The 12,145-nt window shown below is 38.2% G+C and overlaps 1 protein-coding gene across 2 annotated transcripts in view; it reads left to right on the top strand.

Moving 5' to 3' along the window:
- Window positions 1–9,100, top strand: part of MCCC1 (methylcrotonyl-CoA carboxylase subunit 1) — a 127,776-nt gene extending 118,676 nt beyond the window's left edge. For both annotated transcript variants that reach the window (XM_069213104.1, XM_069213103.1), the window contains one exon: window positions 8,804–9,100. In XM_069213104.1, coding sequence (XP_069069205.1) covers window positions 8,804–8,923 — 120 coding nt within the window. In that variant the 3' untranslated portion in view covers window positions 8,924–9,100. The remainder of the gene's footprint in view (window positions 1–8,803) is intronic.
- Window positions 9,101–12,145: the final 3,045 nt, after the last annotated feature.

The following is a 12,145-nucleotide window of genomic DNA, read 5'->3' as shown; positions in this document are numbered from 1 at the left end:
GTGAAATAGTTCTGGGTCAAATTAATTTGCAAACAATTCTTAAATATTTATGTTGTCTATTGCTTTTGTCTAGGAATAAATGCCAAGCACACATGCTTTTTACTTTGCATGGGCTTATCAGAGCCTTGTGTCCGTAATCTGTTGCTGTTCTCCTCTAATAAGGTGAATGCTTTATGAGCTCCAAACCAGTTCGATCGTTTATTAATATTGGCAACACGAATCTCCTCCCAAGCTTATGTCCTTTACTACAACAAATGACTCAGTTCCCCTGAAGAAGTTTTGTATGTGGATCAAACAACGTTGGCTGACTTATTCTAGTTCAATGTGACTGTTTTGCTGAAAATAAGAGTGGAACTATTTAAAGTTTGGAATAAAAAGAAGCACTTTTAATGGGCATTTCGAAAAGCAAGGAACTGATTTATTCTTGCTCAGGTCACTTATATATTGAATGGAGTGCACGCCTATTTTTACATTTCTTCTAGTAAATGTTTTAGAAAGCTAACGCACACGCGTATATTTCAGGGGAAATAGTGTGACAGGAATGGTGAATGTTGCAAATCATTCAAAGCAAACTATGAACAAGCAAGAAGTGGCCAGAATGTCCTACCTTTTCCACAAAATGCCTCTTCCTTGTACATTTAGCTGTGAGAGAGGGATGCAGGGAGCTTATGCTGATGCATTTTAAGATGTGCAGATCACATACTCGGTGAATTGTATGATTACATTGACTTCATTGCAGGCACAGAACTGTTTGCTTTGCCTGAATTAGAGCATTTTGAATGTGTTATGAAACCTATGCTTCAGAGGTCAGAGCTAAGGTATGCCTTCGTAATTTGTTCTGGCGCCTTCTCTGCAATGCTTCCAATAGTCATGTGTTTGCCACACACTAGATTAAACCTACATTTCCTTTGATTCAGATAAACCTACTTTGCTTTCGGAACTCTTTTAATTCAAGGAATATTTTGTCATAATTGCATGGGGGAACATGATTAAAAAAAAACCTGTATGAATAATGAACGTGCTGGAAAAAACATGCAGGCATACGCCTATGAAATGTTGGGTTTTCCAATTTTTGTCCAAATAAAAAAAAAAAAAAATCTGTACAAGAGAAAATTTGAAAATTTGGATTTTTGTAGTTTTCATGTTTCTCTTAATTTTGCATGTATGGGTTGTTAGCTTTGCTGAAAGTCTGTAGGTGCAGGGTTAAGTTTACTGTGCAATTCCATATGTTTATTTCAGTTTTTCTTCATCTGGGAAATACTTTTAAATACTCCCCATCAGAAATACAGATTGAAATGTACAGTTGTTCATACGTTTAGTGTGCCACTTGCACCTCATAGTTATAAATTTCTTTTGGTTTTGGATTTTCTGTATTTCATTGTAGAACTTGCATGATTTGTTGTTTTAAATAACAACCTGCATTCTGGTTTTGCTCTAAGTGATATAAGTTATTCACTGATCTGATCCACTCATGTGTAGTTGGTACCTGGGGAAGAACCCACCTTAGGCATATTTCCATTGTGCCAACAAAATTAACACAAACAACACGTTTTTGGTGCCTGTTCAATTTCTGATCTTGTTCTTCCCCCTTAGGGTGTGTAACTCTTTTGTCCCAATTTGATATTTTGGTTCTCTTAAGTCCCTTATTCTCCAGCTCAGCGAGACGTGAACACTATGCTATGAAACCCTTTGGACCACTGTTTAAAATTATGCATAGCTGTTACTTTAAACTTTTAGGGAATGTTTTTGGAAGACATTACATGGACTGGCTTCAGCACATGATTAAAGGATAAAGTGATATGTCTTTTAAAACAGTAACAATTATCAAGAGTTGATTTTAAATTCCATGTAAACCAGACTGTATGAGTAAACACATCTTTAGGAAAAGAAATGTGCAAGCATCTATTTGATAAACCAATGTTGCCTTGATTATTTTTAGTGTTATCTTTATTGTTTTAATTGTATACAATCAAGTTGTTAGAGAAACTAGTGTGTGCAAGAAATACCAACAGCCCCAGTGGTGCCCACTCAGGGGTGTGGAATTTATTAAAATATCTACCTGTCCACGGGACAGGTTGCTTCTCAAATCTACTTGTCCTGTAAAAAGATCTACTTGTCCCTTTGGTGCCATGTAGTGTGGCGCCAAATTATAGCAGCAATCTTATTATGTAAGAGCTCTGATAATAGCCTCTCTGATTATGCCAGGGCTACTACCATAGTAGGGCTTGAATACTAGCAGTTTCAATCCCTACTGTGGCAATTTCCTTATTTTTCCACCTTTCTGCAGATCTGCATACTGGGGCTGGAGGAAGCAGTAAGCAATAGTTCCAGGGCTGGAATGCCTTTGAGTCTGCAAACCTACTAACCTGCATGTTTTAAAGATTTTCACCAGCTTCCCTCTAATATTTTCCCATAATAAGAAAGGTTGGACATTTACTCCTGACAATGGCAGAATTAGAGCTTCTTCCAGGGTTGGGAAGAAAGTGGCTGGAGGGAAAATGAACTTGCAAATGCTCAATAGATTTTCACATGAGCAAATCTACACATGCATATTTACCCATGCTAAAATACAGTTCACAAATATTTTATAGGGGTATGACACTATACCATGGGTGCACTTTTGTGACTTTCTTTAAGAATTTGGGGCCACATGTAGGTAGGTTCAGATTTGTGACCCGCAAATTGCGAGTCGCAAATCCGAATGTAGGATGGTGTCCCTGACACCATCTGTGATTCGCAAGGGCTTCGCAAATGTTCACCTCATGAATAATCATGAGGTGGGTCGCAATTTGCGACCCCCTTGCGAATGGCGGCCTCACAGGGATGGTGGCCTGCTGGAGACAGCAGACCACCATGTCTGTGACTGCTTTTCAATAAAGCAGTTTTTTTTTTTTTTTTTTTTTTGTAATGCTGCCCGTTTTCCTTAAAGGAAAACGAGATGCATTACAAAAACGAAAAATGAAACGTTTTCGTTTCATTTTTTCAGAGCAGGCAGTGGTCTGCAGGACCACTGCCTGCTCTGAAAAAATGTTTACAGTGACATTCACAATGGGGAAGGGGTCCCAGAGGGACCCCTTCCCTTTTGTGAAAGTGTTAGCACCCATTTGAAATGGGTGCAAACTGAGATTGGTTTGCGCCCGCATTCGCAAAACAATCCTACATTGCACTGCGAGTCGAAATTAGGAAGGGAACACCCCTTCCTAATTGCGAGTCACAAACCCGTTTTGCGATTCGGTAACCAGGTTACCGAATCGCAAAACTGGGTTTGTGCATCGCAATGTGCTTTTTGCACGTCGCAAACAGCGAAAGTCGCTGTTTGCAACATGCAAAAAGCTACCTACATGTGGGTCTTGGTCCCTAATTAGGTTTGGTGTTAACAAAGACATTTTGTTTTTATTAAACTTCTATTTCTCTCTCTTTCGGCTGGCTTTACTGTGAGTGATCGCATTCTTCTCTTCCACAAGGAGCATATTGGCACACAAAGTAGTTTTGTTCAGTGTCAGGAACTACAGTGGCAATCAGTGACGTAATGAAACTGGAGGGTGCCCCTTTGCAAAGAACATGGAGGAGCCCCCTCTCCAGACTCTCTCAGGGCAGGTGCTGTGCTGAAGGGGCCCCCTGGAGGGCGGCTGCAGGGCCTTTGTTATGCCACTGGTGGCAACATGTGCTTTTAGAGTTAAAAAAAAGTTTTGGGGGGTTTTTGCCAGTGTTTGTTACAATGTTGAGGACCTGGTAGCTCCCACAACAATAAAGTGTTACAAAAGCCATGTCAAAACAAGACACGCATTGATGAAACTAAAAGACTTATACAAATATGTCAGATCAGTTGGCTTTGTCAGTGTTTGTTTATTTTCATGCTTCCCATAATCGTGTTGAAAATGGTTACACTGATTTTCCATTAGAAATATTTTTGGGAAATACTAGCATGCATCAAAACATTTTACTAAATGACACTTCATTTGCATATAATCAGAGAGCATTCTGGGAGCATTATACTTAGCCTCATAGCCTAAACTTTTCAAACATGTGTATACACGTTTTTTTTTTTTTTGTACTGGAACCAACGTCAGTAGTGAAGTGTGACATTAAAACATTTATTTACAGCACTCACCCTAATAATGAAGGTTTTCAAATAATGAACCATAAATACAAGTTCGAACAGCATTATCTCTTGGAAACACATTACCTCAACTGCAGAGAGTTCCACTCTCTGTAAACAGGCAGCCAAAGGGTTTGTGCTGCAGAGGGTTGGGTCTGCTTGTCCCAAGGACAAAGTAAACATAAAATCTTGTTGCCCTTGACCCCAAACAAGATGTCCCGGGCGTCGGGCGATAGGAATTCCACATCCCTGCCCACTCTTTGCAGATGAACTACAACTATCAATTTACTTTTGAAGCACCTCTGCCATAATCTGAACATCAGTGGCTATTTCCTTCACCAACAGAGCAAGCACAAGGCGTTTGCCTTGCATTTCTTTCTCCTCAGTGCAATGCTTTTCAAGGTTCTCAAAGGAGGGATTGGAACACCATAATCGTTCTGTCATTCTGGGGGCTTTACTATCCAAGTTTAGTTGTTTGTTGAATCAGTGTGATAAAGGTTTGAATTTCTGCCTTTTTGAGTTTCATGGATGTAAACTCAGCAGTGAGTGTATTGATGTTTTTGTGTACAGATCAGTTATTCTAGTGATTCCTGACCTTGTTGTGATGGTTTGCAGGTATGAAGATAAGCTATCAGAGAGTGATTCAAGCTTGATATCTTTGTATTCTCTTACCCATTGTTCAGGTTTATTCTGCTGATCCACAATTATTAATCACGACCTGGTGAGGGAGAATGGTATGGGGATGTGATCTGATTAGTTGACTGGAATGGGGATGATGGATTTTATTTACTGGCAATTATTTGGTCAAGTATTACACACATTATGTGGGTAAATGTAGCAGTGTGGTGAGTTGGGTTATTACTGAGTAGGAAGACAGATTAGTCTGAAGTGTAGAGTCATTTTGTGCCATCCAATGTAAATTGATGTCACTGAGAAAATGTGATTGAATGAAAACTACTATTTTTCATTATAAAAGTCAATGATCTGTTAAATAAAGAGTAGGCTGGAAATACATAGGGTAGAATATGGTGGGAATTAAGTCAGCTGGTTTCAGTTTATCCAAGAGACATGGGAATGGCAATAAACTTGCTTTTGAGATCTCTGCATTGATTAGAGGCTTTGTGTATAATTGGAATCCCACCACTTGCATTTTCCATCCCAATCAAGGTGGATGATTAAGTATTTAAGAGGAAGAAGTCAGTTTGAAACTGGCTGCAGGGCGACATTGAACTAGCTCTCCATTAGCAACGGAACACCTGAATTATTAACGATTGTATTACAAAAATATAACTTGTTTTTGCAGTGTATCTGCAATTATGAAGGAGGCACTTCAAAGATAACTGTACAGAGTTGTTTATGGGTGTTGTGGACTGGATTTCAATAACACTGTTTGAGTTGCTTCTCATTGTTTTGATTCAGTGAACACTTCCTGTTACTCAAAATAGTAGGTACTTTTGATTTGAGTTGTGGTAGAGACAGTTTGTGGGTGTTACTTCGCAGTGGACACGGATATCCTTGATCTCAAACTCTATGCATTAGCATTCAGTTCTCCTAGGTCGTGAGGTTTTTGCTGAACCTGGGTGTGGAGATGTGATCATACTGATATGTTTAAAAAAACATAGTGAGTGGGTAAGTGGTACTTAAGAAAGATGATAGTGATAATTTAATACTGCTCAGTTAGACAGAGAGCCAGCTTATCCTTTGTAGTATGATGTCTAGTTTTGAGTGCAAGGTCTCCAAGTAGATCTCATATGTGCTGAGGTAGTAGGATTTGGAAAGCTCTTTATAATACTGGGGTTGAGAAGGAGTATGTGTAGCTAGCGTTCGGTAGTAGTTGAGTTAGTGGTCCAGAAAAGCAAGTCTTGGTTAGTCAATATATAAGGGCAGGTTCTGCAGCAAGGTGTGTGGGACTGTGATTGAGAGGGGGGGGGGGAACAGGTGAAGTAGGCCATAGGGTCGTTTTGAGGAGATATAAAGGAAAGGGTATCGATGAAACTCAGCAGGTGTTTTAGAGGAAGGGAAGTGAGAGAGGAGGTTAGTGGTGATTTGATCCTATCTGAGAGAGATGGAATGTGGGTGCAGTGATTCTGGAGGTGGTGTGGGAGTGATGATCAGCTTGGATGCAAATGGTATGTGAGGGTTCAGTTTTCTTTTGGCCTCACCTGATTACATAGGGTTTAGTTGTAAAGAGGATACCAGGTACGCATGTGCACAGACAGTATCCTTTCCCATTATGAACTGCTGTTTGAGCGAGAATTATAAACCTGTTTTGTAGCCAGCTACACACTTGCAAATCAGGGAACGTAACTTGTATTTCTTCTTATTCGTAAATGTTCATGCCCTCTTCAATTCTATGAGTGGTAACTTCCTTTCCTTATTTGCTTCAGAGTCTCGTAGACAGAGGATTTAATACCAAAATGGATCATTACTAGCCTTATGAGCTGTCTCCTTGCCACCGGGACACTACTGTTCCAGTCCTGGGATTTCTTTTTACAAAATACTTGTTTTCAGTTGCATTAGTCTAAATACTGCAATGCAACTGAACCAAAAACAAATTGACAAATGAAAGCCAAAAATTTGTGTAACAGAGTGGCCTGGTCATTTTGTCCATTGCTTAGTGAAAACACTTTCCAGACGCTGGGCACTTTACTGTATACACAAGTGTTTAAAAGATGTTACAAGGTTAAATGTTTTGTAACTTAATTGGTGCTCCCACCAAACAAAAATTGAAGAAAAAGAGTGACCTTTAAAATACTTTGTTAACCCAGGTTTGTTAACAGTTTTTAAAAGGTGTTCTTGATCACAGACGCTATAGATGTTATTTACTATTGGATGTACAACTTTTTGGGGATTGTGTCCCAAATTGTTACACAAAAACAGTACAACATATTGCCTTCATTCACCTTTCTCCTTTAATCTGTGTTATCCCATATTTGTAGTACCAGCTTACCTGGGAGCAGCATGAGAGAGTTGATCTGTATGGTCTAACTAACGCTGCCAATTGGCCATGCGATTCATAAGAATGACATTAAATGCACATAATTCTTCCTGAATAATCGAAGAAAACATCGCCTAAAACATTTTTGAGTGTTTACCTTTTATTTACTTGTTTTTACTTGTTTGTTCATATACAATGCAGTCAGGCACTCCTAAATGATCTCAAGGCGATTCACACTACAAAGTAAGTAAATAAATTGATCTCTGATATCCCAGTTACATAATTTTGCAGAAATTGGTAGTGTAGCTCTAGGTGGATCACTTGCTGAGTGTTTCCCTTGTGGAATTTCGACTATACATTTATCTGGAATCCGCAATTAACAATGTTTTTCCCTTTTCCAATACTGGAAAACATTGTGAAAAATCCCCAAATTATTAGCCGTGAATTTCCGTAGGTTTCTAGGCATCAGGGTCACCAATATAATATGTTTATTAAGTTTGTTCTAGCCAACAAGGTATGGAAAATAATTTTGCAGATAACACTTTGTGAGGTTTAAAAACTCAAGGGTCAGTTTTTCCCGAATTAACCGGACATCTGTTGTTCAAAACGTAAGGTGTTCTAGGCTTTATGGGTACCATTGCCATTTTGGCAATTTGTGTAAAAAATTAGATCTGAATGCAATATTGTAACTGATACCAGTTTCTTTGACATGGATTTCATGGCCTGCACCATGTGTTACCATTTCGCTTCAAAGGATCAACAAAACAATAACATTTAACATATTTTCCTGACAATTGATATCTAAATGCCTCGAAGAAGCATAATCTACCTTGACAAGAACTGCAATGAAGTTGCACATCCTTGTAGATAGTGTTTTGATACAACGTGATGGCCCTTTTAGTTCCATTCAAAATGTTGAGTTTTAATGAAAAATATCTATACAAGGCGATTGAGCAGGCAAACAAATAAATAAAACCTAGTTAGTTTCTAGTCAATCTGCATCCTCAAGTTCGCTTACCATCATCCCCTGAAGTCAAGGACAATTTGAATGTATGCGTCGATAGTTTTGTTACATTATACAATTCCAGATGGAGGCTCTGTACGCTGTTTGATTTTAATTTTAATCATTATCATGTTTCTTGTCATGCAAGTGAATGTAAGTACAGCAACTTGAAACATGAAGCACTGTCCGGTCATTATTCAAGTGATGCTCATGAAAAGCGGTATTGCATTAATTCATTTTACCTTTTGTGAAACGTCCGCAAAAAAATAAATGTGCATCTCATTTGTGTCAGTTATAATGAACTTTTCAATGCAATGTTATTTGTAAGGTTGTAACACAAGCTTGTTATTTGTTGGGTGGTATTCTGTCTAATTTATTAAATGGTGCACGTAAAATCGTTATTCATGAGCACTAATGTGTATGATAATGAAAATATATTATTAGTAAATCTTAGTTATGAGGTGAAAGTGCATTTGTGTATAATAGAACATGATATATATGGAATTTATTGCATATCCTGTTACTAGTTAAGAGGTTAATGTATATGAGTAAAATTTAGATTTGCTTTGAACTGTACACTCTGTACATCAACAGCTCAAGAATATTATGTATACTCATTGTATTTCTTTATAAATAGATGAATTGCTTAATTTGATTTATTTTGTGTTTTTATAAATATTTACATCTACATGCATATACTTTGATGAAATGGCTTTATAATTATTGCAGTAAAAGATTAACCACAGGTATGTTTTCTTCACAGCATACTATACGGGCTCCAAAAGCAGGCATCATAAAGAAAGTGCACTACAAAGAAGGCTTTCAGGCAAACAGGCATGCTCCACTAGTTGAGTTGGTGGAGGAGGCTACTGATACAGAATAACCTCTGAGGAATTATGAGTTCCTTCTTGAATTTTTTACAAGTGAAAATGCCCTCCATGTGGAATCATGTACCTCAGAAAGTGAAGCTAGCTGGACATTTTGGACCACAGAGGAATCGTTTGTACAGATTGTATTATTGTGCTTCAGTTAACCCAAAAAATAAACAGAGTGAACACTTTGTATTTCTCTGTTCTTGTGCTTTGTGTGTGGTGGTAAAGTATAAGATTATTGGTTTGTGTGACATTTCAAGAAACGCATCGTATTTATAGTGGCAGATATTTTAACCCATATTACCCCCAATACTTTTATATGGACCAAATAATTGAGTGTCAAAGCCATCAACATCTTTGGTATTGAGGCCTCGTCTTCATCCCTCACTTTTATAACAATAATTCAAATGATATTGGGTTTTAATGTGTAGCGGGGTAACCTTTTTTGGAATGTTACACAGTTTTCGTTATCCAAGGAGAGTAGAGGACCCCTGAAGGTAAGATATGAGTTGCAGACCAGGGAAAACCATAAAACAAAAAGGAAAAATCCTGCAAACTCAATTATTTAACACAGGTGTTACTGCTACATTAATATATTTTTATTCTGTATTTGAACCTCCACGATACATTAAACAAACTACAGAATAGTATAAAACAATATATTTAGTCTTTCAAAATTTAAACCAAATCAACAAATACTTTTCAAAATGTATTTCACCTTCTATGAAAACACTTGAGTACCACATACACACAATGCTTAGTATGTATGACGTGTGAATGTAGTATGCTTGTGAGGTCATTTCATGATTAGAGATTTTTTGTTTGGGTAGGTTTAGTTTATGTTAGTACTCCTTATAAAATTGTCTAAAAGTGTCTATGATTTTTTGCGGGTTCGTGTGGACTGAGTTTTGCTTATCTATGATTGCAGATATATTCTTTTGGTTTTGTTTATGTTTTAAATATGAAGCTAACATTTTCCCTGCTTTGTTGGATTCACATAGTTTAAGGTCTTTAAATTTATTAATCCACATGCCTGCACGTTCGCTGAGTATTCAGTGTTTTTCATATTTCTTAGCGGTGAGCTTTTTGAGGATCTTTTTATCTAGTGTTTTGATATGAGAGGCTTCTAAGAGGCCAATTTCACTTTCTACCTCCAAAAGGGCTTTGTTCTTTGCTTTATTGATTCTAGTTTTCAATTCTATCAAAGTGCCACTTACGGCAGCCTTAAGAGCATCCCAGAAAGTTTGAATATGGACATCCGAGGCAGAATTACTTGTACAAAAATCAAAAATGGTCCACTTAATTAGTTTTATATTCTCTTTGTCTTTTAAAATCACATTGTTGACTCGCCATCTTTTAGTTTGGTTTCTGGGATTGGATTCATCTATTAGCGTGTTAATGCATGCGTGGTCAGAAATGAATATTGGTGAAATATTTGTTTGATTTATGAGGTGAGTATGGGAGAACGAGATGAGGATATAGTCTATTCTTATGTACGAATCGTGTGGGTGAGAATAGAAGGTGTAGTCCCTCAAATCAGGGCGCTGGGGTCTCCATGTGTCTTTAAGATTGTATTTCAAATAAATGTCCTTTAGGATTTTATGTGCTTTGGGTGGGCGGTAATTTTACAGCTGAATTGTCTGTCTATTGTGATATCTAGGGGAAGGTTAAAGTCGCCCGCAACTATTATGAGATCATTATTTGGCAGTTGATCACATTTTTCTGAGATCATGTTCCAGAAGTCGCAGCCGTCATTATTTGGGACATATATATTAACTACATGATTTCTAGTTTCATCACTCCTTAGAGTTGATATGACCCATCTACCTTCTGTATCTGCGATGTAGGACTCAGTACGGCTCTTCTGGAGATCAGTGTGATCACACCTTTTTTCTTGTGAGTTGCCTCAGAACAGTGAATATCAACAACCCAATTGATTTTGAGTTTGAGTGCCTCTGATTCAGTGATTCTTGTTTCTTGAAGGAGGATATCATTGCCTTTGGATTTGTATAGATGGTTCATTATTTTCTTGCATTTAGTGGATGATTCATGCCGTTCACATTCCAGGATATGATGTTGATACTTTCTTTGTTAGGGGAACTAGCCATTGTATCATAGGAGGAGGTAGGCGTGTGTAGTAGTGTGTTGTAGAGAACCTCCTCTAAAGGGAGTTAGGCTTCGTGGGAGTGGAGTCACCATGATATGCAGGTGGAGTCTAAAGGCATGTACAATGTTCATATACCTGAGTTGAGTGTTCCATATATTTGTTGTGTGAAAAATTAACTGAGCCCTTGTTAATTGTGATCGTATAAGATGGATTCTTTGATACTTCTATATCAATCCTATACTGTTCGGTAGTTACATTAAAAAGAGAAGTAGAAGAGGAAAGAGGAAAAAAAAAAAGGGAGAAGGAAGAAAAAAGACGAAAAAGATAAAAAAGGGAAAAATAGAACCAACCCCCCCCCCCCCTTTACCTACACCCCCCCCCCCACCCCCACCCCCCCCATCGCCATGAAACAGTGCCATGGAGATGGCGACAGAAGAAGAGCAGACATCTCTCGTGGCAACACGGAGCAATCATCATAGTATGTCATAACGCATGCCGCTAAGCATCTTCCAGGTCACTGATCCTTTGTTCTGCCTCAAATACTTTATTGTTGATAGTGTTAATATCTGCCCTGATGGCAGTTAGTTCAAGTTGCATTGAGTCAGTGTTTATTTTGGTAGATTTGGCTAGGTCACGCACATCAGGTAGTTTTTTCAGGATCATATCCATTATACTGTTAATGTCAGTCTTACTTTTGATCTGCGAGTCTGGAAAAGTTGGTTCTGCCTTGGAACGTTTACCATGCGGTTTGTTGTCCTTCTCAGCCATTTTGAATAATGCGATACGTAGGGAAAGGTTCCGTTGTTTACCATATATCACGTGAGTGTCCTTTTAGGCACAGTTGTAGGCCACTAGATTGTTATCTGTGTACAACATAGATATTATATATGTCTAATCCGACGGACAGGGCACGTGCGCTTCGCAGTGCAGTGCCTTTTTAAGATTTATCAGGGTTAGATTGGCACCATGGAGGGCATGAAGAACGATTGAGCTGCTCGTAAGGATATCCTTTGTGTCTCCATTCGCCCATGTTTGGGGTAGCAGTGTGTAAAAAAACAGTAACCGGCACTTTTTTGTAACATGGGTGCAATTTTAAAGTCAGGCAGAGTGAAAGCGCACAATTCAA

The sequence above is a fragment of the Pleurodeles waltl genome, chromosome 11, assembly GCF_031143425.1.
Source record: "Pleurodeles waltl isolate 20211129_DDA chromosome 11, aPleWal1.hap1.20221129, whole genome shotgun sequence".
Classification (NCBI taxonomy): domain Eukaryota; kingdom Metazoa; phylum Chordata; class Amphibia; order Caudata; family Salamandridae; genus Pleurodeles; species Pleurodeles waltl.
This window is presented reverse-complemented; position numbering and strand designations above follow the sequence as displayed.